Source organism: Tympanuchus pallidicinctus, unplaced genomic scaffold (assembly GCF_026119805.1).
Source record: "Tympanuchus pallidicinctus isolate F22 unplaced genomic scaffold, pur_lepc_1.0 scaffold15, whole genome shotgun sequence".
Classification (NCBI taxonomy): Eukaryota; Metazoa; Chordata; class Aves; order Galliformes; family Phasianidae; genus Tympanuchus; species Tympanuchus pallidicinctus.
The window spans coordinates 8,767,651-8,794,341 of NW_026294669.1; the positions used below are offsets into that span (position 1 = coordinate 8,767,651).

At 43.3% G+C, this 26,691-nt stretch overlaps 2 protein-coding genes across 5 annotated transcripts in view; both read left to right on the forward strand.

Moving 5' to 3' along the window:
• The first annotated feature begins 152 nt into the window (after positions 1 to 152).
• Positions 153 to 6,313, forward strand: DTX3L (deltex E3 ubiquitin ligase 3L). Its single transcript, XM_052675843.1, has 5 exons — positions 153 to 435; positions 549 to 766; positions 1,506 to 3,038; positions 3,449 to 3,666; positions 5,389 to 6,313. The coding sequence occupies exons 1-5, from the start codon at positions 264 to 266 to the stop codon at positions 5,456 to 5,458; spliced, it is 2,211 nt and encodes a 736-aa protein (XP_052531803.1). The 5' UTR covers positions 153 to 263; the 3' UTR covers positions 5,459 to 6,313.
• Positions 6,314 to 8,485: 2,172 nt separating this feature from the next.
• LOC128076679 (protein mono-ADP-ribosyltransferase PARP14-like) overlaps positions 8,486 to 26,691 on the forward strand; it is an 86,385-nt gene continuing 68,179 nt past the window's right edge. Inside the window, exons 1-17 of one of the 4 annotated variants that reach the window (XM_052674608.1) lie at positions 8,487 to 8,701; positions 8,795 to 8,932; positions 9,154 to 9,297; positions 9,579 to 9,866; positions 11,578 to 11,814; positions 12,247 to 14,498; positions 15,114 to 15,350; positions 15,619 to 15,840; positions 16,373 to 16,436; positions 17,224 to 17,373; positions 17,790 to 17,852; positions 18,836 to 19,003; positions 19,769 to 19,975; positions 20,056 to 20,670; positions 21,738 to 21,889; positions 23,233 to 23,407; positions 23,619 to 24,350. In XM_052674608.1, coding sequence (XP_052530568.1) covers positions 8,515 to 8,701; positions 8,795 to 8,932; positions 9,154 to 9,297; positions 9,579 to 9,866; positions 11,578 to 11,814; positions 12,247 to 14,498; positions 15,114 to 15,350; positions 15,619 to 15,840; positions 16,373 to 16,436; positions 17,224 to 17,373; positions 17,790 to 17,852; positions 18,836 to 19,003; positions 19,769 to 19,975; positions 20,056 to 20,670; positions 21,738 to 21,889; positions 23,233 to 23,407; positions 23,619 to 23,908 — 5,589 coding nt within the window. In that variant the 5' untranslated portion in view covers positions 8,487 to 8,514 and the 3' untranslated portion in view covers positions 23,909 to 24,350. Of the gene's footprint in view, positions 8,702 to 8,794; positions 8,933 to 9,153; positions 9,298 to 9,578; positions 9,867 to 11,577; positions 11,815 to 12,246; positions 14,499 to 15,113; positions 15,351 to 15,618; positions 15,841 to 16,372; positions 16,437 to 17,223; positions 17,374 to 17,789; positions 17,853 to 18,835; positions 19,004 to 19,768; positions 19,976 to 20,055; positions 20,671 to 21,737; positions 21,890 to 23,232; positions 23,408 to 23,618; positions 24,351 to 26,691 lie in introns of those variants that run through there. The other 3 variants (XM_052674609.1, XM_052674612.1, XM_052674610.1) reach the window with 3 other exon arrangements.

Here is a 26,691-nt window from a genome sequence, read left to right on the forward strand (position 1 = left end):
GCGGCCTCGGATGGCCGTTCTGCAGCCCGGGCCGGCTGTGTCCCTTCTGCGCCCAGCAGCTACGCGCGGCACCCGCCCGCCCTCCCGCCGCCCCGCACCCGGCTCGGCCCTCACCGGCCGCGGGCTGCTCGGCTCCCCGGGCCGCTCTCCTACCTTGTAGATGCCCGTCACCTCAGCGTCGCCGCCGCTCTCCGGAGGAAAGAGGCCCGGGGCGGGGAACCGAGGGAAACGAAAGCGAAAGCGGGCGCCGGTCGGTCGGCACCATGGCGGTACCGCTGCTGGTGCGGCTCTGCCCCGCGCCCGACGGCGGAGAGAAGGCGATGCTGAAGCTGCAGAGCTACTTCCAGTCCCCCAAGCGCTCGGGGGGCGGCGAGTGCGAGGTGCGGGCCGGCCCCGAACCCGGCACCTATCGGGTGTACTTCCAGCACGAGCAAGGTACGGCCGGGCGGGGGGTGCGGCATGGCCGCCGAGAGGCACCATCTTGTGGGTGGGCGAAGGGTCCCCGCCGCCCTTCTCACGAGGCTTTATCGCACCTCCAACGCCCGCAGATAAGCAGAGAGTGGAGTCCCGCGCGGATCACGTCTTGGAGCTGGGGGGCAAAGTGCTGAAGGTCATCCTGCAGCCCTTGGAAGGGGCTCGGAGCAAAAGCCCCGCCGTGGTGCAGGCAGACCGCGGCCAAGCCCAGCACCTCTCCCCGCCGGGATCTGCGGAGCTGCGAGCGACTCAGGGACACCGGGATGGAGCAGCAGAAGTGCTGACCAAAAAGGTACATCGGGGAGAGCCGTGCGGAGCAGCACCGCTGTGCCGCCGGTGTCCTGCACGGCCGGGAGGGAACGCCGAGTGCTTTATCGTGCTGCTCTCCATCACGGTTCAGTGTGTCGGAGCACAGCTCACCCGTGGTGGCTTTGTCAATACAGTGGGGAGCGACTTCGGAGTGCTCTGCCACAACCCATCTGCACGTCAGCACAAAGCACGTTCCCTAGCATGGTTTTGGCATTGTCAGGTTTGGCACAGCAAAGACTGCTCCCAGTGGTGAGACCTCTAAAACTATGGCAGAGTACCTCAGTCTTACAAAAAACCTGCTCTCGCAGACAACAAATGGCCTTTCAGACCCTTTGAACTAAAAGTCATGCAGGAGAGATCAGCTGTGTCCCGGGGTAAGCCATAGAGCTGTACTCTGTGCTGTGTGAGGCTGCCATGGCTCTGTCAAGATGGATATCTGGCCCACAGAGCTTGTCCTGCTCTGCATAGTAGCATAGATGAAGCTTTTGGAGCATGGCGTGTAGAACATATCATAACTACTTACGTGCACATCATTTTTGTATACCCGACATAAAAGAAACACTATACAAGTTTGTCAGTACTAATGTGGCCCCATGCAAAGTTGCATTGAGCTTTTCCTTACTCAGAACTTAGAAGTACCAAGCTGAGAACCTTAGGAAACGTGTGTGTGTATATATATATATGTATATATATATATAGATATCTTCTTGTCTTCTCTTCAGATTTTTCTTACAGTGTCCGCAGTGTTGAATACCAGAATGTTCACTGAACAGCAAAGGGAGAGAATTGCTATTATTTGTCCAAACTTAAGAAGAGAAGGAAATCCTGACGTTGATGGCTCTGAGAAACTGACAGGAGATTATACAGATATCGAAAAAGCTTATTGTTACTTTAAAGACGTCCTTGCAGGCAACGACCAACACTATGATTTCCTGCATTCTGAAAGTAAGAAAGGTTTGGAAGATGAAAATGGTCTGAATACCAAAGAAATGAATACACTTACAGTTCCATCAGCTATCTATGAATATTTCTGTCATACATGCAAAGAACAGATTAAAGAAATGCATAAACGTTTTGGAGTGTGGGTAAAAAGTAAGGATTGTTACAATGGGAACACATCAATATCCTTCCTTTCTGATACAAGTCCCACGTCAATACGAAGAGCTATTGATTTTTTTACCAGCGCTTTTCAGAAGGTTGCCAAAGATGTGGCACAGGAAGACATTCCCATAGCAAACATTCACCAGTTAGATGAGACAATAATGAAATTAAATGCTAAATTTACTAATCTTCTTGTCAAACAGAAAGATAATCAGTTGCTCCTCCGTGGTCCAAGAAATGAGATTTTAGCTGCCAAAATATTTCTAGCAGAGGAAAAGAGGAAAAACCAAGATGAAAAGGATACCAAAATACCTGAACTGACCACCAACGGGAATAGAATTGAAGTTGATGCTTCTTTGTTTAAGCTATTGGCACCTGTGTTGAGAAAAGAAATTGAAGACATTGAAGAAAGCTTTGATGTTGTAATAGAAAAGACAGACAGCTCAGGTGGCCAGAAGGTGCTCTTAGTATTTAAACCTAGGAACAAAACTTCTGATATGCTTTTACATTCTATTGAAAGTTTCATCAATAGATTTCAGAATGCCTTTGCAATGCTAAGAAAAAAACTTGTCAGCTGGAAGCTTTCAGAACAGCAGAAAAGGAAATTAAATACGCTTCTGGATGAAAAGAAGTTGGAAAGCCTGTATGTAAAGCTTAAGAAGAATGAAGACAAATTAACTTTATATGGTTTACCAAACTATGTTCATGCTGCTGAAAAGCACATTATGTACCTTCTCAATGCTGAAGAGCCTTCAGAAACTAAAAAAAGGACACCACTGCCCTCTGATCTCAACAACCAAGAAGCTTCAGGAGTGTGGGAGAAATACGGTGCCAGGGAAAAGAGTAGTTATTCTTCCATGGAACAGGCTAAGGCAAAGACAGAAGACACCGATGATACGTGCCCTATTTGCATGGAGAAAATTAATAATAAAGAGATCCTGACAAAGTGCAAACATGCGTTTTGCAAAAGTTGCATCAAAATGGCTTTGGAATACAAGCAAACTTGTCCTGTTTGTAATACTGTCTATGGAGTCATGCAAGGAGATCAACCAGAGGGAAGAATGCAGTATAAAAGGATTTCTACACCTCTCCCTGGCTATCCCGGTTGTGGTACTATCGAGATTGAATATGTTATGCAGAGCGGTATTCAAACTGTAAGTATATTTGAAGATTCATGAAGTATACTTTCCCCCCAGCAAAACCAGTGCTGAGTGCAAAATTCAGTGTTTTTCCATCATATCTGAGCTGGAGAGACATTACTGTCTTCCGTACAAGTCTGCAAGTATGTAGTTCTGTAATTTTGAGTGCAATGAAGTCATGTTGTAGGGATTGCACTGGTAGCCCTCCATTTTGTATGTGGCAGGAATGAGATACCTGTCTGAAAACTGTGTATTCAGAATAACTGCACTGAAATCTATGGAGCAGTATCATGTAAGTCACGTTGCGTCCTGAATGCATCAAAGATGGAGATAGAAAGTGCTGTAAAAGCTGGGATTGCAGTTGCCACACTTGCAGAGAATTTGTGATATACAAAGTGTTTTTCTTTTGTTTTTCTACAAAACAGCAGAACCATCCAAACCCAGGGAAACCTTATGGTGGAATTATTCGGAAGGCATATTTGCCTGACAATGAGGAAGGGGTGAAAGTTCTGCAGCTCCTCAGAAGAGCCTTTAACCAAAAACTGATTTTCACAGTGGGGAATTCACGTACTACTGGTGCAGAAGATGTTATCACATGGAATGATATTCACCACAAAACCTCCATGTATGGTGGACCTGTGAAGTAAGTAGTCTTCTTGTTCAGTTATTATAGAACTTGTCAGTGGTAGCAGGAAGGCTTCCCTGTATATTTTCTACACTATACCTTTCAGATTGCCAATGGCCCTGCAAGCCACTAGCAAATCTTATCAGTTGTGGATTATTACTTATGCAGTGATTGTGGAAGTACTGTGGATCCAGACTTGAACCATTTTCATAGCCTTTATAATGCTTTGTCAATGATTTACAGCTCGCTTCTGTGACTAATTGGGGTGGGGCACCCACAGACCCACGCCCCAGGAGAAGGGGAAAGGGAAGAAAGGCAAAAGGTATGAAGATGGGCCTGAAAATAGAACAGTGGCAATGAGCTAAGGGAAAAAACTTATTGACTGAATATGGTAGAATGCAAGATAACACAATAATACAATATAATTGGAATTGAGGTTAATAAAGAAAATGAGAGAGTGTCCAAAACCGAAGGCCTTACCCTAATGCTGAAGGCAAGATGGCTAAGGGAGCACACACTGCAGAGAAGAGCAGTAAGAGACGTCCTGTGACTTGTGAGCGGTTTTACCTTACCCTCTAAATGGAAAAAGGAACGGTGAAAGTCTTCTGGGAGATGTAGTTCTTCTCTTCTGAGAACCAAGTGCCCAGAAATACCAACAGTCGATGCAACTGGAGCATTAACTCTTTAACTCCCAGTGCTCTACGTGATGTTACAGTATGGAATACTGATAACAAAAAATCATAAAACCATGATGTGCTTCTGGTTTAGTTTAATTCTGTTGCTTATAAAAACAGGCACTGGAGCACAGCTATCTGTTGAACCTGGCGGTGGTGAGAAAGCACAGGAACAAATTATCTCTGGAAGGAAAATAGATGTAACAGTCCTATGTCCCTCAAGCATGTCTCAGAAAGAACCATTCCTTGATGGTTACTTTCTGCCTTTAAGTCTTTCTGTCTTAACCATTTCCATGGAGAGAAATATTGGCAGTGTATGATCTGGTGCTTTTTTTGTGCACAACAGTGAACACTTTGGTAAAATATTGGTTCATTTTGTAGTAACGCGCAAACCTGCATGTCAAAACTGGGCATGTTTTAGTACTGAGAGCATAAATATGTCGCTTTCACATCTCAGGCTCCAGCCTGGAGATGAGAGGGAGGTTTGGAACAGTCTCTTCAGGGTTGTTACAGCCTCTCAGAGCCAGGTGTCTTCCTGCAAGATCTAAAGATTTGTGCTTGGAGTTACATTCTCCCTCCTGGGTGAGGATCATTAAAGAACAATAAGTTTTGCTTTATCCCCCACTCTGCTCATTGCTCTCTTCTTTCTTATCACCTGCTTCATACACACGTTTGCTGGTAAGCCATCTGAAAAGCAGAGGTGCCATTATGTTTGCCTTTTGAAGTTTCACACGGAGACCCCTTCTGTTAAAACCTGTTCTTAAGAAAAGTGCATACCCAAATGCCCAGTCATTTGCTAGTGAGACAGCTGGCGGCATAGAAAGTGAGGCTCCTAGGGTCAGCTTGGGCAGCCAAATTCAGCAACTGTTTTGTTTTTAGTAAGCTTTTAGCTTTACTCTTTCTGTACCATTTATCTCACTTGTAACATGGAGTCTGTCTTCTCTATAGTGAGAAGCACATGCATAAAACTTGTGAATTATTTTAAGACATTCTGATGAGCAAGTTTTGTAGAACTGCCAAGTGCCTCACTGTACAGGTATCCCAAATTATTCTTTTCTTCTTCTAGTTTTGGTTACCCTGACCCTGATTATCTGAAGAGGGTTCGATCAGAACTGAAAGCAAGAGGAATTGAGTAAGGAAATGTACCAGCTGTCAACTCTGAAGTGTGATAACTCAACATGCAGCAGTTCTTTTACTGTTCTGGCACTACAAAGAGAGAAGTTGGTCTGTTCAACTGCTATACTTAAGTTACTTGTATTTCCCTGTGAGCTAAGAAAGTAATCTTTTCTGGTCAAACTATGTTTGTTCCCTTTGTACGACTTGCTTCTGTGAACAATGCTTCCCTATATGTACTTCCTCCCTTACAGAATTCGGGACCTGTGAGTCCAGCATCGTACTTGCACTCATCAGACAGCAGGTTGTGTGTTGTCTTCTCATTTTACCAGTGAATCTGATCTGCAGTTTTTCCCACAAGCCTTCAGCCTACGTGCTGGAGGATTTTTATGTGTGTGATGCAGTATCAGCTGTACATGGCCATCATCTTTTGCTGCTTTTTCTTTCCAGGGTAGAAATGGCATTAGTGGTGTGGCACTGAGAATGGTGTGTGATAGACTTTTTGTTTGCTGCTGTGTTGTTAACTGTGTCCAAAAAATGCTGAATGCTCGGAGAGCCTCCTTGCAACAAAAGGAAAGTGACAGTGCTTATGGCCAGCTCTGGTAATGAGCTTCTGACTCTGTGCCTCTTATTGTATTTAGGCTTAAACATCGCTTTTAAGTCAGCTTTGCGTGTAACAACACTGTTCTTCGCATTGCTTCCAACAAATGGTTTAAATTCTGTAATAAAAATATAATGCCATTATTGTTGCTGTTTGAGTAGGCTGCCAGTTGCCTTTGTGCTGGTGGAAGACAGGTTTTACCTGAGTAGCCGTAGTTTTTAATGAATCTAACTATTTGTCTAGGCCATTGTGTGTAATAAATAAAATTACCACCTGCTGACTGTTGCGTTCTTCAGTGGAATATATCCCTCCTCTTTTAGAGGCATTTTGTTATACATATATATTATTTAGGAGCTTCCTAGCAAACAAAGTGATTTGGACCATTCTGTCTGTGGCTGAGAGCCAGCAGAGGAGGAAGAGTTCTCTCAGAGGAAGTTGCCAAGCCTTTTTAGAATCACAGAATCATTAAGGTTGGAAAAGATCTCTAAGATCACCCAGTCTGTTGCATGCATGTTAGAACAATAACGGGTGTTTGTGCTGTGCTTGTTGCTTCTGGTGTATTAATGTCAGTTGGGCTGTGTTAAGCCCACCGAACTGGGTGAAGAACATTCAGAAATGGAGCAGTTGGATATGGAACAGAGCCCCAAATGTTCTCCTCCGGGATGCATTTTAAACCTCTGGTAAAAGTTTGGAGGAGGTCTGCTTACATGTAGAAAATTGAGTGTTGTAATCATTGGTGGACGGTGTATAGGCTTGAAGATGAGGAAAAACGGCCCACTCATGGGTTGATTAATGATAACACAGTGTTGCAGTTGATGCTATTCTGTAGAAAGGAAGGGAAATGGGACGAGGTCCCCCACGTGGATTTATTCTTTGAATTAAGAAATCACATGAAGGCTCTCAAGGACTGTGGGTTACTTTCAAGAGACCCTTCAGCAGCAGTGTGGGAGAAGGAGCAGCCGAGGGCTCTGAGGAAACGCTGTTTTGCAGGTAGCGCTGGGGAAACGTGTATTAGACGGGCACCCGGCAAAGGGTTGGAATTGTTGCTGAGTCCATCCAGAGTAACTTCTGGGAAATGGAGGGGAGATGACCGCAGCCGAGAGGCCGAGGACGGGTCGAGGAAAAGCGCCATCGTGCGGGGAGGGGGAGGAACTGCGCCTCCAGCAGGCTGAAATGCACTACCCCAAAAGCTGAGCGTCTGGACAGTGCTGAACATGCGGAAGTTATACCAAGCAGTAGAAAGTAAAGACAGAACCCCTCTGCCTTTTCGATGGATTTATAAACGTAGCTAGAAAACATACCGATTTGGATCCAGAAGCAGAGAGGGGAGCTATGCAATTGGCATGAATTTTTATTGGTCATATTAAGTGAAAATTACATTAAATGGAGGGGGAGGACTATCCTAAATCAACTGCTAGAAGCTGCCTGGAAGGTGTGTCACAACAGAGAGAAGGTGGAGAAGGCTAAGGAAAGGAAGGAGAAAGGAAGTTGTTAGTGGGGCCAGAGCACAGGTCACGGAAGGTGAGAAGGGATCAGTGTTTTAGGAGGCAGCCTGGACCCGGGATGAAGAAGCCAGGTCCTCAATGTGTGTGTTTGGAATATGGATACTGGAAAATGGAGTGCCCAGAGCAGGCACTGCTAAGGCAGAGCACCCAGGGTCCTGAGCAGGGTCCTGAGCCTCACCCTGCAGTTTAACTTGAGGACTCTGTGAGAATTGGTGGGGATCGAGGGTTTAGAAATAGCCCCGCTATTTGTGAGAACCAATTAGCAAAAGAATTGGAGGCCTGGCAGGAGAAACACGAGGGAGTGACCTTCTTGGAGTAGTATGTGGGATCTGCAATATTCCCTATGGACTATTCGTTAGGTAGAGAGGAATGATCAGTTTGAAAATGCACCTGAGACCCCTTGTCTTACTGTAAGGGCAAAGATGTCATTAGGAAGGGTTCTATCTTCTCACTGCAGGTTTGGACAACACACAGAGCTATGCAAATGGCCAGGTTGGTATTGTGGATTTCCTTACACAAGGGTAAAGAAGGCACCTAGCCCACAGAGGCAAGTGGAACAGCCCGTGCTGCTGAGGCTTACATGCAGATGAACACGCTTTGCCCCTGAATGATGGGAATCGAGATTACCTTTCTTTAGTTTGTGATATTGTCCATTATATAATCGCTTGTTGGAGATCTGGACTGTGATTGTAAATATGATGTGTGACAGTGGTTCTAGCTGTACTGACCACAATGCTGAATGCCAGTATCCATTAGCAGGGCTCCCTATTTGCTCCGATGGTTCTGGGAGTAAAGTGTAGGGAAACTCTGCTGATAGACGACGCTGGCGTTGTCTACCAAAAATGAGATCCAAAATACCAAAATTTTCCTGGATGTGGGGATGTAACCCGCGGGATGGGCGGAGCAGGGCGGTTCCGCTCTCCCTGGCGGAGAAACGAAAGCGAAAGCGGTGCGGCGGAGAGGCAGCGCAGCCATGGCGGGGCCGCGGCCGGGCTCCTTCCCGCTGCTGGTCCGCGGGGATTGGGGCACCGCGGAGCCACCGGCCGCGCTGCGCAAGAAGCTGCTGCTCTACTTCCAGAGCCCGAAGCGCTCGGGCGGCGGCGAGTGCGAGCTGCGGGGGGGACCCGGGCAGCTGCTCGTCTGCTTCGCCCAACCCGACGGTGAGCCAGGATGGAAGGGGGGGGGCTGTGGCCGCAGCGGTGCCGGCCGTGTGGCGGCAGCCCCCCACTGACGGGTGCGTGCTGTGTCCGCAGTGATGCGGCGGGTGCTGGACCGGCCGGCGCACGAACTCGAGTGGGGACCCCGCGGGAAGCTGTCGCTGCTCGTCACCGCGCCGCCGCAGGAGGGCGCCCGTTCCCCGCAGCAGCCGCCCGCTGAGCCCGAGACGCCAGGTAAGCGGCGGGGCGGGGGTCCCTCGGAGCTCGGTGCTGCGTGACGGTCGCCTCTCGCCCGCCGCCCCCCTCCTTCCTGCCGGGGCTCCGCGAGCTCAGAGGGCGCTCCTACAGCCGCGTGGTTGGAAAAACAGGCAAAATATTTCAGCCTGTGACTTTGCCTGGGTGAAAAAAAAGCTCTGGAGTACGCGCACTGAGCTTTCTCTTCGTCACTTACGCAGCGGCTGAGAGTGCGCTGTTATCTGCAGCTGACGAACCCGTGCCCTCTGTGCCCGCCCTCGCGGAGCACGATGCCGCCGCGGCCGCAGGATCGGGGCTGTCGCCACAGCGCCCACCGCCTCAGGAAGCGCCTCCGGAGGGGCACGGTGAGTGTTAAGGATACCCGTACAAGGACCTTCCCGGCTGCAGCCAGCAGCACCTCCTCCGTGGGGCAGCGTGAAGACTCTGTCCCACCTTGGTTTGTTCTTCAGGGGAGGCTGAGCTGCGTAGATCACAGAGTTGTTTTCATCCTGATGCAAACTTTTGATGCAATTTTGCCTCATTTGTGTTTCTTCTTCCATATGAGGAAAATATGTCAAAGTTTCCTGCCCAGGGTGGGAAGAAGGGGAAAATGGCATTTTTCTTGTTTGTTTCTGCACGGAGCTAGGTGCCCAAGAAGCCTCGCAGTGGGAGCATCCATCAGCTGAGAAAACCGAGCTGGTTGTGGAGCCTGGTCAGATGGAGGCTGCCCCAGAACCGTGGCAAATGGAAAGCTCTGAAGCATCCCTTCGTTCCCCCTTAATTGTGCTTGAAAACGTACGGGAAACCATAAGCAGTTTCATGTTAACCATGCTGGTGGAGAACATCAGTGACTTGTCAGAGGAAGATGGTGACTTCACTGTGGAAATGATTCCTGAACTGCGGGCTGCTGTTGTTGCTTTTACTGGAAATGCTGGTAAGGAGGAATCTGGATTATGAGTAATTATGAGTTTTTCTTGCCTTGCTGCTTTTGTGTTCGTAGGAGGGAGTCCGAGTGGGAAGCAAACAATGTCTCCTCTCATGGGCTTAAGGAAAAGTCTCATATAGACTCTTATAGACCCAGCCCTCATTTCAAGGGATGCAATCAATGAGGTCTTTTATCTGTAAGGTATAAAGGCCAGTGAAAATAATGAATAGAATATGGGTGGGGCTGAAAGTCAGCTGTGTACAAGCCGTTAGAGGATATGGTGGGTCGTAGAACAGATCAGTGATAAAGGTTCTACTTGCCATAGTGTGTTGTGTGTAATAAGTTTGCATGGATTCAAGAGAAAACTGAACTGGTTAGGACAGAACCTTGTAAACACCACATCAGGCCTGCAGAACCTACTGTACTACAAATTGGTTGGAGGTATGGAGAGAATTAGGGAAGCAGTAGCATCTTAAAGCTGTTCCCCAGATGCCTGCTGTGGAATTAAACCACATACCTGATGCTGCAACACCAACTAGTTGTGGAGCAAGTGCATGCTCATCATGATTTGTTATTGTTTATTTGTTATTTGTTATTTGTTTTCTTTTTCTGCTTTATTGGTGATCGATGATGCAGGCATCATCCAGGTGAGAGAGGGATTTGTCTGCCTCTGCTTCTCACCAGAGAGAAACTGAGGGGTGTCCTTGTTCCTGCCAAGACTTATGGGTATTGTTATTTATATGGGCTTCAGTAAGTGGTACAGTGAGACTCAGAAAAGCTGTAAGCCAGCACCATGGCTGATGATGATGATGATGTGGAGGAAATAGACCTTTGTTTTCAGAAGAAACTGATTAAATTGACAGCAGGAAACTGATTGCATCTGTGACTGATGCTCTGCTTGAGCCCTTAGAAGAACACAGTGATTTGGGTTGAGGAGAGGTCAGGGTGGAAAGAAAGAAAACATTTTTCTGTGCAGAAAAGACTGAATGTCTCTCTAGAAGGCAGGATGTGATGAAAAGAAGTGATATGTGAGTCTCCATCAATTTTGTGGGAATGGCTGTAGTACTAGTAACACGTAGGAATGGAGTTGCTCTGAAATCTTGAAGTTGTCAAAGAATTAGTCAGTGGCATAACTAACCAAATAAGCTTTTCATCTTTGAAAAGCTCATATAGTTTTCTGTTGTAGAAGATAGAAAGGATTTGCCTGTTTTCCTGGCCCATTCCCAAATTTTTGGTGTAGACTTGAGAAAATATGTGGATCCTTTAAAACACTTAGATACGTGTTTGCCTGACCGACCTAGAAGTGGCTAGCCTGGTTTTTAGCATGATGATAACAGGGTGGGAAATAGCAAAAGCATAGAACGAATTTATCATAAAACTGAAAGAACCAATATTTAAACCCAACTTCCTTCTGACTGTGTATTAATGAATTTGAATTTCACTTTCTTTTGGGGTTGAAGAGATCAAGTGCTACTGAACAAAGTCTGAGAGAGCTTTTGGCTGTGGTAAATGTGCCTCAGTAATTGTGACCAACCATTTGGTGAATGATAGATAACAGAAACTATTATCTACTCACACTGGATGTATGGCAAGACGTAGCTGTATGGGCACCACTGTGTTGACAAATGGCTTGTAATACAGTGACAGCCTGTTTATATCATAGCAGAGAATGAGCTGCTGGTTCAATCTTGGTTGGTTTTTCCTTTGTTTCTCTTTCTAGCTACAGCGGACATTGTTAAGAAGCTAAATCGAAGCGAAAGAGCAAAGAAGCAAAACTTAAGTGCACGTCTCCTCGAGTTAACAAACTGTATTAGAGCTGAAAATATACCACCTAACACACCCAGTGACTATATAACCATCTACTTTGAGAACAAGAAGAATGGAGGTGCACAAGTGATGGACGTTCTTCAACTGTGTGATGAAGGTGCAGCTATCATTACGTTCAAGAACCATCAAGGTAATGTGGAGGTGCTCAGCCCTTATTTCTTTGTGGTCCTTTCACTTAAAGACCAAAATGTGAGTTTTCTGAAGAGATGGCTGCTTTGCTCTGATGGACTAGCATAAAGAAGCTGTGACTTGATAAAACGGAGTAGTAGCCCAGGCAACTGAGTTAGGCAGTTTGAGTAGAGTACAACAGATGGGGACAGAGGCAGTGCTGTGCTGTACATATTTTATCTTGGAGGTAGGCAGTGTTAGTTCGTAGCTGCCTCTTCTTAATTTAGCTTTTGGCATTTGAAACTAGTAACTCTTCAGTAATTTGGAGTTACTGCTGTCTGAAAAGGGAGGATTCACGTAAAACTCTTCTTGCATGTGAACATTATAGTAAGCAAATATTTTTAAAGATCTTTGGGTTTACATGTTGGCAATAATAATGTTTTGTTTGTTTTAGATGTAAGCAATGTCTTGTCAAAGCAGCACTCGCTCAGCAAAAGACCGATATCTGTCTATCCTTACTATGTCTCGCTGGGAACAGCTCTATATGGAAAAGAAGGGCCACAAATAAAGAAACCAGATCCAGTTACAGTGCCGCTGGACCCCTATATCTGGCAGTTCTTACGGAGAAAAAATAGCCTCATCGAAGCTATATGTTCTGAGATGGCAAATTGTCATTGTGAGATAGAATGGCCTAAAGGCAACTGTGCAGAGCCAAAAGTTATTCTGCATCCTTCAGCTGCTTTGTCTGAGAGGAAGAGATCAGTGGCTCAGTTGATCAGGACATGGAATGTGGTGGCTTCCACAACATTTTCATACAGCATATCGAAGTACAAAGTAGAGAAGCTTAAAGTAAGCGCAGAGGTGTGGGAAGTCATTAGAACCAGCATTAACCACAATGAACTTTTGATGATCTCACATCTTTCGAAGGATTTACTCGTTGTAATAGGCCACAAAGACATTCTGAAGAATGTTGTCCGAGAACTGAAATTGCAGATAGAAAAAGTCACCAGAGAAATTGAAAGAGAAAAGCAAACAACTGAAGAAATAGTGATTTTGAGTCCAGGGGATTTTGCAATTTTGCAGAACATCGGTCTTGAAGAAAGGATTCGCGTGGAATTCCCAACTCTGCAGCTAACTTACGATCATTTGCAGAAGATAATTAACCTATATGGACTGCGTGAGGAAGTTTATAAAGTGAAAGGGGAGATATTGGTTAATATGCAAAAAATGGCAAAAAAAAACGTTACTCTCCACCCTTTTGTTTTCCAGTTTTTACAACGTATTGATAACGAAACTCTGTCACAGAGCCTGTTTTTGTCAAAACACATCAGTGCCTTTTATGAGCTTGGCCCAGATGCTGTCCTTCTGAAAGGAAATGATGACGAAACTCTCCTAAAAGCAGAAGAAGAGCTAAAGAAGGAACTGGACTACAAAAGCATTACTTTAGAAGATGAGTCCATCCTCCAGAAGGAGGAATGGACAGCGCTCACTGAGGAGAACTGCTGTAATGCAGCCGTAGCAGTCACTCAGAAAGAGGGTGAGATCATTGTTGCTGGTTTTTCTCAAGCAGTAGCGAAAGCCTTTGAAGAGCTTTTCAACTTTGTAGATGAGAACACGCAAGTACAAAAAGTCATCGGAGGAAAGCCAACCGTAGTCCTAATGTACATCGAGAAAGAGAGGGCCTCTGTCTTGGATGACTTAAAGAATAAAGGTGTGAAAATTGACTTCAGTAAAGTTATATCCTTGAGCGGACCGAGAAGAGAGGTGCTGAAAGGAACTACCCTGATTGAGCAAATGCTGTCCGGGCTGCATTACAAGCGTGTGGTAATTAATGAGCCAGGAGCCAGGTCGTATTTCAAAGAAAGAGAACGCTTTTTTGCTGCCAGTGTGAAACATGAGTGTAACTGTCTAATCAGACTGGAAGAGCAGCCAGAAGAGTATCTGGAGGAACAACAAGCACACACTAACGTAGGCAGGCGCTATACACAGATGACAGTGCAGGGAGTTCTAATAGCTGTTTATAAAGCCAACTTGTGCACTCATCACGTTGATGTTGTGGTGAACGCATCAAATGAAGACTTGAAACACATTGGTGGCCTCGCTGGGGCACTGCTCCAAGCAGCTGGTCCAGAGCTGCAGGCTGAGTGTGATGAGGTGGTGAGGAAGAACGGGCGTCTGCAGGCCGGGTGTGCGGTGATCACAGGAGCGGGGAAGCTCCCCTGCAAACAGGTCATCCATGCTGTTGGGCCCCGGTGGAAGGAGCAGGATGCAGGAAAGTGTATGCACTTGTTAAAAAAGACCATTAAAATGAGCCTGCAGCTGGCTGAAACATATAATCATCATTCCATAGCTTTTCCTTCTGTAAGCGGAGGGATTTTTGGCTTCCCGCTGCACAAGTGTGTAAATGCAATTGTGTCAGCCATCAAAAAAACCCTGGAAGAATTCAACGGGAAAAGCAACTTGAAGGAGATTCATCTTGTGGATATCATAGAGGATAACGTTCAGGCTTTCATCAAGGCACTGAAAGAAGTGTTTTCAGATGATGTACCTCTTAACGACCCCGTGCAATCTCTTAACATTCAGACCAACATTGTTCATCAGCCTAGCAAAAGGACAGCTTCTCAAAGTAGCATGAACTTTGCATTGGTAACAACTGAGGAAGGCCTTGACATCATGCTGAAAAAAGGAAGCATTGAAGATGTCACAGTAAGTATTTTGAGTGGCTGTTTGTCTGGGCTGATGTGAAGCACATTTTTTTAAATATGTAAAGGGGAAAAAATGAAACAAAACTTTAAAAAGAAAGTACAGCAAACAGAATCCCTGTGTCCATCATCTGGATGTCCTGATTGCAAGAATGCAGCCAAAATACGGTGCTTGTGCAGAGACTAAAGCAGGCGCCCAGTGCCACTTAAGGAGTGTCCTGCCACAGGAGAGCAGCTTGGCTGCTCTTGGACCCACCGTGTCCCATAGCAGCACAGCTGATCCATGCCTGCATTGCTGAGTCCTCAGCCCAAAGCTGCCTGGCTCACACTGTGCCTGTAGAGTACTGACCTGGGGAATGGGGAATGCAGAATTTTAACTTTTTGTTCTGTCAGGTTGAAATTTATTCCTCTGTTAACGCAGCTTCTATACTGCTTCAAGCAGGCTCATGGTGCCAGAGCTAAGCATATGTCTTCTCTATTTTGTTCCAAAGCCTTGTTAACTCCAATTGCTGCCCTAGAACTTTACTTGCAAATCAGCAGATAGGCTCTACTTCATGAATTGATGCAAACCATTAAAATCTTTACTTAAAGCTGGAGTTATTGCTTGTGTGTTTTTCAGACAGATGGTGTTGTCATCAGTGTTGGTGGAGATCTACAGCTTGAGAAAGGACAACTTGCCAAAGCCTTGCTAAGCAAGGCAGGACCAAGGCTTCAGGCAGACCTACATGACGAAGGCCTGGGAAAATCACATGGTGAAGGATCTGTGTTCACAACAAAAGGTTACAGTCTGAGTTGCAGTTATGTGTTTCATGCTGTCGCACCTAGTTGGTCAGAGGGAAGTGAATCTGCAGTGAAGGTACAAGAGTTTTTATTTACTTAAACTCTTAATTTGAATGGGCTTTATAGAAAATTTAATGCAACTTCTTTGAAATGAGAGAGGCTATCCTGGGACATGAGTGAGTTTGGGCTATTTATTTAGCTGTATTGCTCACACCTTGTTGACTATCATGTTCTTTCTGATGTGCATAATTCCATGCTAAGAGACAGTACTTTCCCTTTTAGCTGAATTGCACATTCCAGAAAAACTAACTTTCAGTAATGGAAAAAATAATTGTGCTTTACAGATCTTGGGCCGGATCGTCACAAAATGCCTGCACTCTGCTGAGGAACTATCTTTGAAGTCCATTACTTTCCCAGCGATTGGAACAGGGATCTTAGGTTTCCCAGGTTCTGTTGTTGCTAAATTGCTGTTTGACACAGTGTATGAGTTCAGTAATAAAAAGAAAACCAATTCTCTTCGGGAAGTTCACTTTCTGTTGCATCCAAAAGATGTAAATAATCTTCAGGTGAGTTACCATGCTTTTCTCTCTCAATTACATGCTATTCTGTTTGGACCTATCTCGTGGTATGTGGCCATGTGTTGTTCTCTGGAGAATCTGCAGGCTGCTTGTTGTCATATAAAGCATAGAGCAGTTTGCTGACAATCTCTTTTGCACGCAGCTTGTCCTGTACAGCCCTGCTTGCTTCCTGTCCTTTTCTATTCCTGGTAATAATGCAGATGAAAGTGTAATTACTCTTTTTATCTTATGAACTTGCTTGATTCTTCAATACGTAGGGCTCACCTGCAGACAGACCTGCTGCAACTTCTGCATAGATGTCTTCACTCTTGGGAAAGGAATACTTTCCACGGGTTTAGATCAAGTCTAAGAAGAATAATGATGTTAGGATTGCATGCTGGTAAAATTCTCCAGTGGAAAACAAATCAGTATTCTGCATCCCACTTTTTTTCAGTGTCACATTAGAACAGGTTTCTCTGCTTTTACTCACTTACAGTCACTCCTTGTTAGTGCGAGGGTTGACTGTAGTTTCCTTTTCTAGGCATTTTCAAATGAATTTGAGAGACGGTGTGGCAATGATGTAGATGAGGCCAGCGAAGGCACAGGTAAGTTTATTATTATTATTATTAGCATTTAAATTTTCCAGGTGGCGTATTCATGACAGATACTTAGATAAGTGATGAACGTGCTATTCCCAAAGTCCAAGTGCATGTTGTAAAGGCAGTATGTAGTATTTTCAGGATGAGCATAACGTCTGAAACGGTGCTGGCGATGCTAAGGAAAAAGCATTCTTGTGATTCATTATCTGGATGTAGTGTCCACACAGTAAGGATAGCAGAAGGCACACGTGAAGTTCTTTTCTTTTCTTTTCCTGCTGCAGTCTTCCCTTTTCTTCTGGAAAGAACTAGTCAGTTCCTGGTTTTGTGTTTTAACGGGGCCTCTTTGGAATGCTCTCAAAGCTACAGTCAGATCAACAGCGAAACCAACCTGAAATGTCTTCAGTGCTGTCCAGTCTAATGGGGCTGCAGAGCGTAGGAAATGAGTATTTGTTGAAAACTCAATCAAGTTTTCAGAAATAATGCATAGACTAAAAGTTGCTGTCATGTGTTAGAAAACCTGCCAAAAAACTCCCTTTGAGACAGGAGCAAAGGAGTGAGATTTCTATAGCAGGAATGTGGTAAAACAAGTTTGATTTTTTTCCTACTATTTCAGTGTAAATAGCGATGATGGGAGAAAGTGAATGTTGGTCTGAGACTCCCATGAGAAGGAATGATTTTCAGTTACTGATGTGGGCAGTGTTCTCACAGGTAGAGTCCAGAGATGAACTTGGTCTCTGCAGGCACTGTACCCATGAATGCTCCTCTGCTCAGTGTCTGTATTTCTGTCCTGCAGCTTTCTTTGGTCCCATTTTAAACCCAGCACAGGATGTATATGAAATGACAATTGGCTCCATCAAGTTCCAGGTGGCCGCTGGTGATATTACCAAGGAAACTGGAGATGTCATTGTAAACATATCAAACAAATCTTTCAACCTCAAAACAGGTATTTCAGTTGGTATTATGTGTGGATATAGTGCATGTGGTTGGGAGGACTAGACAAGGTGAGTGGGAAGCTTTCTTGTTATTCTGAGCTACTGGATAATGTGTTTTAAGACTTGCAGAAAAGTGAAATTAATAACTTGAGTTTTTCAATAGAATCTTTTCACAGAACATCTTGTAGGTTAAAAAAGATGAATCTTATTGTGGTTTTTACCTCAGTGAAACTTTTTAGGTTTCTCAAGATGTCTTTTTTTTTACTTGAAAAGCATAAGCCTGAAATTTGAACAATACTATCTAATTATAATCTGTGCTTTTTCCAAAAATGAGAGAGAGTATGGAGTATTCTGATTCTGCCTTAGGCAGGACTTCAATAGAATTAACAGTAGTAACTGTGGAATCATATTCTTCTTCTCATTTAAGGTGTCTCTAAAGCAATTTTGGAAGGTGCTGGGAAAGAGGTTGAAGATGAATGTGCTGAACTAGGTACGGTGCAACTTTTCTGTCCTTTCTGAAGGCTCGCCTGCATGACGGGGATTTGGTTGGAATTCTTTCTCAGTGCCTGCTGTACACCTATCTGTCTTATGCACTGTGTTACATCACCTGTCTTTAATCAGTTAATGTGATATATGTAAAACATCTAGCAAGGAAGGGAAGAGGTATTTTCAAGTCAAAAGAGAGCATCTAAACCTTTGTAAAGGACAAGATCTCCCTATGATTGCATCCTCTAATTCCAGTAAAGCTTTTAAGTGATGTAGACAAGTCCACAGAGAAAACAAGTGTGAGTTGGGAATGATGTTAGCGGAACTCTTAATAGAGAAGCTATGTTTCATTGGGAGTAACTCTGTGCCTGCAACTTCTTTTCTTATCCCTGAGTGAAAAAATGTTTGCCGTTGTCTTCAGCAGCAACCCACTACTGTACCCTCTGCATGACTAAGAGGCAAAATCTTTGCATCTGGGTTCCTGCCTTAAAAGAGGCGTTTGTGGATGAAATTGAGCTAGTGAACAGCAAATACAATTAATGGGATATAAGGATGGAAAAGTATTTGGCTTAAAAGCCTGTTTGCAAGCTTCCCTTATTTTGATAACAGAACTGAGAAAGTCTGTGGTGTGGAGGTCAGCTCACAAGACCAACAAAAGGAAAGAATTACATGGAGGAGATGAGCAGTCTCGTGTAAAGACTGACTGTAGTACTTAGTCTGCATGAAGTTTTCTACAGCTGCAGAGCAAACTTGGAAAAGGAAGGCACACAAAACTTTATTTAGCAAACAAGGCAAATAATTCATAATCATAAAATGAATCCCAGAAAGTAAAAATAAAGAGAAGGGGTATTTATCAGCATGGGGAAAGAGACTTGGAGCTCATCCTGGGATGTTCTTGTCATCGTTTCTTATCTCCTAATGACAATTACTACATATATATGTTGTAAAGAATTGTTGATTGTTTATTTACTCCTGCTTACGTTTCAGCCTTGAAGCCTAATGATGGCTATATAACCACCAAAGCAGGAAGTTTGCCGTGCAAAAAAATAATCCATTTTGTTGCTCAAGATGATGTTAAAGTGCCAGTCTCCAAAGTGCTTCGGGAATGCGAATTACAGCAGTGCACCTCTGTTACCTTCCCAGCGATTGGAACAGGTTTGTCCATGCAATTCTGCAGATCTCAGAGCTGAAACAATTAGCTTGTCCGGAAGGGCAGTTCTTAAATAAGAATATGTTCAGAAACTGCAAACTTCAAAACCGTCACTGGAAACTTATGAAGAGACTGGAAAACTTCATCTTTGCAGTTAGGTAGTAGGTAATGAGTGCTCTAAAGCTACTCTTTCTTGATAACAGGGATTCAAATTTATTTATAATATATGCATACGTTTATGGAGAACCATAAGTATTTGTTACTACAGCATGGTATGTGAAGCAACTCATTGGTTAAACCCAGGGAGCTAATTCTCTGTCGGTAAAGTCAGTAGATGATGGAATTCTGTCTAGCAGACACACAAGTGGGTGTGACATGGATGGAAGGTGAGCACGTCAGAAATGTCAGATTAGCCATTTTTGCTTCCATATTTTTTCATTAGAGCAGCAAAATTCCTTATAGCAAGAGAACACAGACTTAGAGTTTCAACATGAAGAAACCTCTTGTGTGAATAAAACTAGAGCTGTTGTAGGAGTAAAGAGTTCCCTGAGAGCCAGTCCTGTGGCTTGTCAGGTAGGTACCCAGGCTGTATTATCAACATCATTACCTTATCAGTTGCTGTGTCAGCAAAAGTAAGCTTCGTTTTCCAAATTGACAACCTGAAGTTAGTTGAGTCACTTGTGACTCATGTGACTACGGGAATGATCGTAACTATTCTGTTAAAGATGTTATAATCCTTTTCAAGGCTAACAATTTGTTGCTTGTTCCAGGTCAGGCAGGCCGTTTTCCAGATACAGTAGCTGATGAGATGATGGATGCAATAACTGACTTTGCAAGGAGCAACTCTACTCCATCTGTGAAAACTATTAAAATTGTCATTTTTCAGTCATATCTGCTGAACGTGTTCCATACAAGCATGAAAAAAAGAGAAAATCCTGGTAAAACAAAATCAAAATCATTTCTTTCCAGGATGGCATGTAAGTAGACATCACTTTTAAATAGGGGCAGTAAACCAATCCGTTTTATGTTATACGTTCCCAGCTAGTGCTACTTACAGCATTTGTGTCTCTCGTTGCAGCATTCCTGATCCCTGAGAAACATCCTCCAAAGGAAAAACGCAAAGCAGTCTTGGAAAATAAAGTTGATCGGGCTGTTGTTCAGATTTGCGGTGAAAACGAGAAACAAGTGGAAGAAGCAGAAACCTTGCTGAAAAGCACAATTCTGAAGGAACAGTTTCAAAGAGAAATCAAGGATGACTCCATCTTGGATTTTGATGAGGCAGAGAATGAGGAACTGCGTGACCTACAGAAGAGATTAAATATTGCTCTGTTCTTGGGAGACAACTTTATTCGAATTACAGGATTTAGCAAAGATGTCTGGTTTGCTTACTCAACTATCCAAGATATGATCCACAGGGTTAAAACTGCTAAATATGAAGCGATCAAGGCAGAACTTTATCAAAACTTAATTGAGTGGAAATATTTGGAAAAAGATTCCTATGTGTCCTTTGATAGTATGACAAATATGTGCTTGGAAAATGCTTTTATAAGAAAGCAGAAAGATGTTTCAGTCGTCATTAACAAGAAAAAGTACATGGTGAATATAGAAAGTAGATATGCTACAGATGAGGAAGGAAAACGTGTAACACTCACACGTACTGATAAATCTGCAGGTTAGTAAAAGCATCTTGATGAGTTGGGTTGATACTCACACACAAAGCTAGGTTGCATCTAGCTGAGTCAAAGAAATAGGAAGAATATGTAGAATATTGTGAGATACTTTTTGTCCATTTCTGGTGTTGGTTTAAGGTGTTAGAGTGGGAAATTTGAAACTGTTGGAAATATAGATAATGCATTCAGAGGTTCTTAACAGGCTTACTAGCAATGATTAGACATGCCTGTAGCACTTGTCCTTCTAAATCATTTGTATTCTCAAGATGGGCCCTCTTCTATTTATTTCAGTGATTTCCATCGCAAAGAGCTATTTTTCTCCTGTCCTTACAGGACTCTTCCTGGTGGATTACTTTTCTTCACCCTGCTGTCATCCAGTTTTACAGGGGCTCATGTTATATCTTAACAGGATCAATTTATTTTCATTTAACACTTGGAAGCAGAAGTCAAGTGCCTCACATATTCTGTCAGATGCTTGTTTATTTTTGCTTTATTACCAAAAAAGATGTTGCTTTTGAGAAGATGATACCCTCTTGATTTGACTGAACCTAACATGCTAGATGTGCCCAGTGAATGGGTCACCCATTGTTAGTGTTCAACAACAGAGCTGAATATGAAATAAGAGGAAGGAATACCTCTGCTTTTCATGCAAAGAGTACATTATTGGAGCTCCAAACCTCGTCTTCCTTTTGCCAGATGCTTTGCTCCTAGTTGTTTAGAATTCAGTGCCTGTTCCCTCCCCAGTGTGGGCAGAAGACAAATAAAGACATTGCTCCTTCTTTTAATGGTGAAGGAGAACAGATTTGTCTAGGAGCTACCCCTTTCCAAGACATCAGTTGTCAGAGCGATGACATCATAAAAGAAAGCATCTTACACTTCTGGGTTTTCTTTGGATCGTTGGTTGGTTTTGTTTCTTTGTTTTTAAAAGATAGACTCTTGGCTGACAGTACGTGAACAGGCAATAACGATAAGCTATAATAAGTATAGGCTTTTCAGAGGAGTTTGTAGCGGGGCATATTTCACTTTAAGCGGTGGATTTGGGTAAATGATTGGTTTGCTTCTTCTGCAGATCAGGAATCAACAGCACTCCCTGAAAAATGGGACGATATGCAAAATCAGCAGCTCAAAATAGTGAAATTGACGCCAGATACAAAAGACTACAAAGAAGTGAAGGAAAGGTTTCTGAAGACCACTCCGTCACTAAATCTAAAAATTGAAAAGGTAAAAGCATGTAATCATTTCTAAGCATAAATACAGCTAATGAGTAATGATAGTAAGCAGTGGAAAAAAATAAATTCAGTTGGAATTTGTTGGACAAGTCTTTACAGCAAAAGAAAGGGACTCAGTTTTTATCTGCTTTCCTAATTCACTTAAAGTGTGTATTTAAGCAACTGTCTGAGAAGATTGAACAAAACCATCAATAACCACACAGTTGTTCAGTACCTGTGATCCTTATGACCTTCAAACCTGGTGCAAAATATCTCTGCTCCCAATAGGAAACTACTTATGAAATCAAGTTTTATGATGCTGAGAAAATGCAGAATATGGCAATTTTTGTTAAAGTGCCTATATGTATTGTCTCTGTTCATGTAGCTACTACACATTCTTCTCTTCTGCTTATTCATAGAATGGCTTGGTTTACAAAGGGCGTGTAAGACCATTTAGTTCCAACCCCTCTGCAGTGGGAAGGGCCACAGAATCAGATACTGAATCAGATAGCAAAACACAGCAAGCGGAGAGGATTCACTATCCAGAAACAAATGTAGAGCAACTTGCCAGTGAAGGTTGTGAAGGTAGTGAAGACTACTGATGTCTTCGTGAATATTTGTTGTTTCAGCACTATGTACTGCTCACTTCTGGCAGTGTAGAAGCATATAAAAGATTGCTTGCTAACATATCACTCCTCAATGGAGTAGCTCTGATTTGAGCTGGTTTGGTTACATGAACCCAGTTTTGATGTCATCTAGTTCCCCAGTAAATTTTTCAGGCTCAAGCTGTGAGTTTCAAGCATTATCTACTCCTGGAGTGACAGGGGACTCAGTGCATCTGTGTGTAAGTGTCTCTTCTGCAGAGCAGCCCACTGCTCAACAGTCAATTTGCATGAGAATTTATTTAGGATGTTCCCCCAAAGAGCAGGAGATTAGTGACAGCACTGTCATCTGATTAACTGATTTAAAGGAGCATTGGTTTGATGTTGCAGTTGAGGTATTTGGTACAAGTCTTCAGCTGTTACTTCTGATGCCCCTGGTGAGCGTGCTCTTTTCTTCAGTAGAGCAGAATATTTTCTCCCTTAAGCCACGTGTGCTCAGCAGGTGGTTGATTTGTGTATGGTCCTGAAGCCTGCAAGACTATCTCATGTAGTTTCCTATGGATTGTTTCTGTTGCATTCTGGGTTGGGTTCTGCTGCTTGCCTCGCTGAAGTCTGGAGCCACGTGCCCAACGTATTTTAGAATCTAGTATCCGTGTGTTGTAGCTGGGAGGAGAATCTTGGAGCAATGAGTGGTTGATACACTGATGTTTTTCATAACAAGAAGAAATGAATGTCTTCTTTTCAAACTTTGCAGATCGAAAGGGTACAGAACCCATCTTTGTGGAAAGTCTACCAAATAAAAAAGTGTCAGATGGATGCCAAAAATGGCAACAACAATAATGAGAAGTTCCTGTTCCATGGGACAAGAGCAGAATCATTAACTTTCATTAACAACTATGGATTTAACCGCAGCTATGCTGGAATGCACGGTAGTGTGAATTTCAGAACTACTTGTCTTCCTGGATGGGGCTAGGAATAATTTGCTACACTACCTGTGTAGTGCTGACATGTATGCAAAACTGTTTAACTTGTTAAATCTCTCTGTTGCAAATAAAAAACAAAATTCCCACCTCCAGAGCTTGTGAATATCTTCAGAGCGGTTGCTATTAATTAATTTTTTTGTTTGTTTTTGGTCTACAGCTGCTCAGTATGGAAATGGAACTTACTTTGCTGTTAATGCCAGCTATTCTGCTAACGACACCTACTCAAAACCAGATGCCAATGGGAAGAAGCACATGTACCTGGCTCGAGTCCTTGTTGGACAGTATTCCCAGGGGACACAAGGAGCAATCACTCCAGCAGCAAAGAGTGTTGGCAACAGTGTGGATCTGTTTGACAGTTCAACTGATAATGTGAACAATCCATCCATGTTTATCGTATTTAATGATATTCAAGCTTACCCGGAGTACCTTATCACTTTCACTAGATGAGCATTTTGATTGCAGCCATGATTGCATGTCTCTTAGCTTTCATTTTATAAATCAGTCCTACAGATCAACCAAATATGCAGTGAGAACTACTTATCGTTTTTTCAAATTAATTTCTAAAGGCCTGTTTACGTTTAAGCAGCCTCTGGTTCTTTTTGATATCATGAGCATAGACTAATGTTTTTCCTCTCAGAGTAGTAGCTGAATGCATTTAAGACAAGTTTAATCTGGCATGTAGTCTAACAGCAGTTTCCAGTAGACGTCCCACGCCTCCTCTATCGTGATCCTCCATGCTGTGTTCTGGCCATCCTAGCTGCAGCAGTGCTGGTGGGAGAGTGAGAGACTGGGTGCTTGGTCTCACGTTTCTGAAAGAGTGAGGAGCTGTCATCAATTGTGATGCAGACTGTCATTCACAGTTCTCAATAAATGAACTACATGTACTTAATGGCCTGTGTTTGTCTGACATGATCTCCGGGTCAATTACTGAGTGCTTGGAGACTGCCATCTCTAATGTGGATTTACTTGCTTTTAATACAGTAGCCCTCCCAGGCAGGTCAGTAAGAAGTTCTGTCAATGTGAGCTAACTTGCTACCAGCAATTAATGGCTGAGATACTTAGGTATAGCCTAAGAGAACCAGGAAAGTGGAAGCTGGGAAGATGCTTCTGTTATGCACCAGCTGTAGTGTAGTGTCCTTCCTCTGATCTTAAGCAGGAAAGAACAGGGCAAAGGTGGGGTTTTTTTGTGGGTTTTGTTTGTGGGGTGGGGTGGGGTGACTGGATCTTTTTTAAGGCCATTTTTTATTTTTCTAATGCTGATTAATTCTTCCTATATTGTTATGTTGGCCCACGATATCAGAGGTGGATGTTGGTGGTGTGGCAGTAGAGGCTGAACCTTCCATCAGTTTTCTGTTACACTTTGCTGCTGTGTGACAGATGACAGCAGAGGAGCAGTCTGACGTGGAAGTGTGGAATTTATTTCCTCCTCATGGTGAAAATGCACAGCTAATGGTAGTGGCTAAGTTGAACAAGTCGTTTGTAGCTGAAAACTTGCTCTATCCAATAGTGTTCATTGGCTCTTTGCATCTGTGGTAGTTTCCTTGGAAATAAATAGCTATTACTTTTGGAGCAACTTACATACCAGCTTGGTACTAGTTGAACATATTACACTAATGTTGTTTTCGTGTATCCAGTGCGATCCTTTTAAAATGAAACTTCATCAAAGATTCTGAAAGCCAATAGCTTTTTTCCACACTTATTAAGTGTTTATTATGCAGAGAGAAAGCTAAGAAAAAACCCAGCTGGAACTTAATCTGCCCACCGTCCTGCCTCAAATTTCAGCTGACACATCTTCTCACAGGGCACAGTAATTTTGACACGCTGCAAGCAAGCTAGACAAATATCTTGGAGACAGGGGTGTTCAAGCATTTCCCTTTGGGTCTCTTCTAAAGTTCTCGCTAAAGCCTCACCTGTAAGCTTCAGAACTGGTTTGTCTTACATTCTTGGCAGAATGTATCTGACTTTCTGGGGGCAGAAAGTGGATGGCTTCCATGTCTACTCAGATTTTTGTGAACCGGAAACATGGGCAATTGCAATGGTGTACGGGCTTCTTTATTTTTGAACTCTATGTTCAAGTTACTCCTGTAACTTCTCTCAACACCATTAGACAGCAAGCGGTTATTTCTTTCCTTGTCAAAGGGGAAGTCTACACCCTTCTGCACAACACCCTCTTGGAAGAGACAATATTGTTTTGTTCAGCAAATAAGAAAAAATTAGAAGTGCCTGTGCAGCTGCTTGTTCCTATTTAAATTTAATAACGGAGAGGGCCGAAGAGAGTCAGTCTCAGATGGTGCTGCGCAGGGAAAAGCATTCTGCTACATTACAGGTGTGCTTTCAATTAACTATTATCACCTGCATACGCCGGAAGACCAGAGATACAGGCCTTCTGGACACAATTCTCCATTAATGCTCACTCAATTTAAGTGTACAAGAACAGCTGGAAAGGGCACTGTGGGAATTATACAGAGTAAATCTAATGTCACTGAGTGCCTCCACTACAGCCTTCTCCAACAAGTCCCAAACCACTGAGCCAACGTATGACTACTTATGACAATTCAGATGCTCCAATGGCAAAATTAAAGTAAACCTAATATCAACAGATGCTAGAAATCCAAATACTGTTGAGTAAGTTACCTTATACCTTCTAGTTTTGTCTCTTTCTTGTAAGGAAATTGGCAAAGGATTGAGGGAAAAAAAACAAAAAACTATTCCCATTCTGTCAGTATGTAGAGGTAAATAAGGAAAAGGAACACTGCTCCCTAAGTTTCCATTTGGGACCTCAAATTCTCCCTTATTTCATGAGACTAACACCTTACTACCGCCAGGTTGAGCATCCTGCTGTAACGAGGGAAACAAACAAACAAACAAAAAAAAGGCTTTTCTGAAATAATCTGAGATTTCTGTGTATCAGCTTTCAAAGGCAGGCAGAAACATTCAGTGTCTGTTTATTTAAACTTCGGTCCAAAATAAGGCTTTGTTACTGTTGGCTCTTATCAAGCAAGCCTAGAGCATAAAGCAGCTTCTGAAAAACAAACAAACAAACAAACAAACAAAAAAGCAAATAACACTGGGATTCTTCCTTGCAGAGTAATTCCCAAGCTTCTGACTGGTTTGTTCCCACAGTGCTTCGTTAGCTAGAGAACTGAGGAGAATGGATTCAGTTTACATAGAAACAGATATCAGTAGAGTCCATGGTCACTTCTGTTGTGTGCCATAGAGGACATGCACAT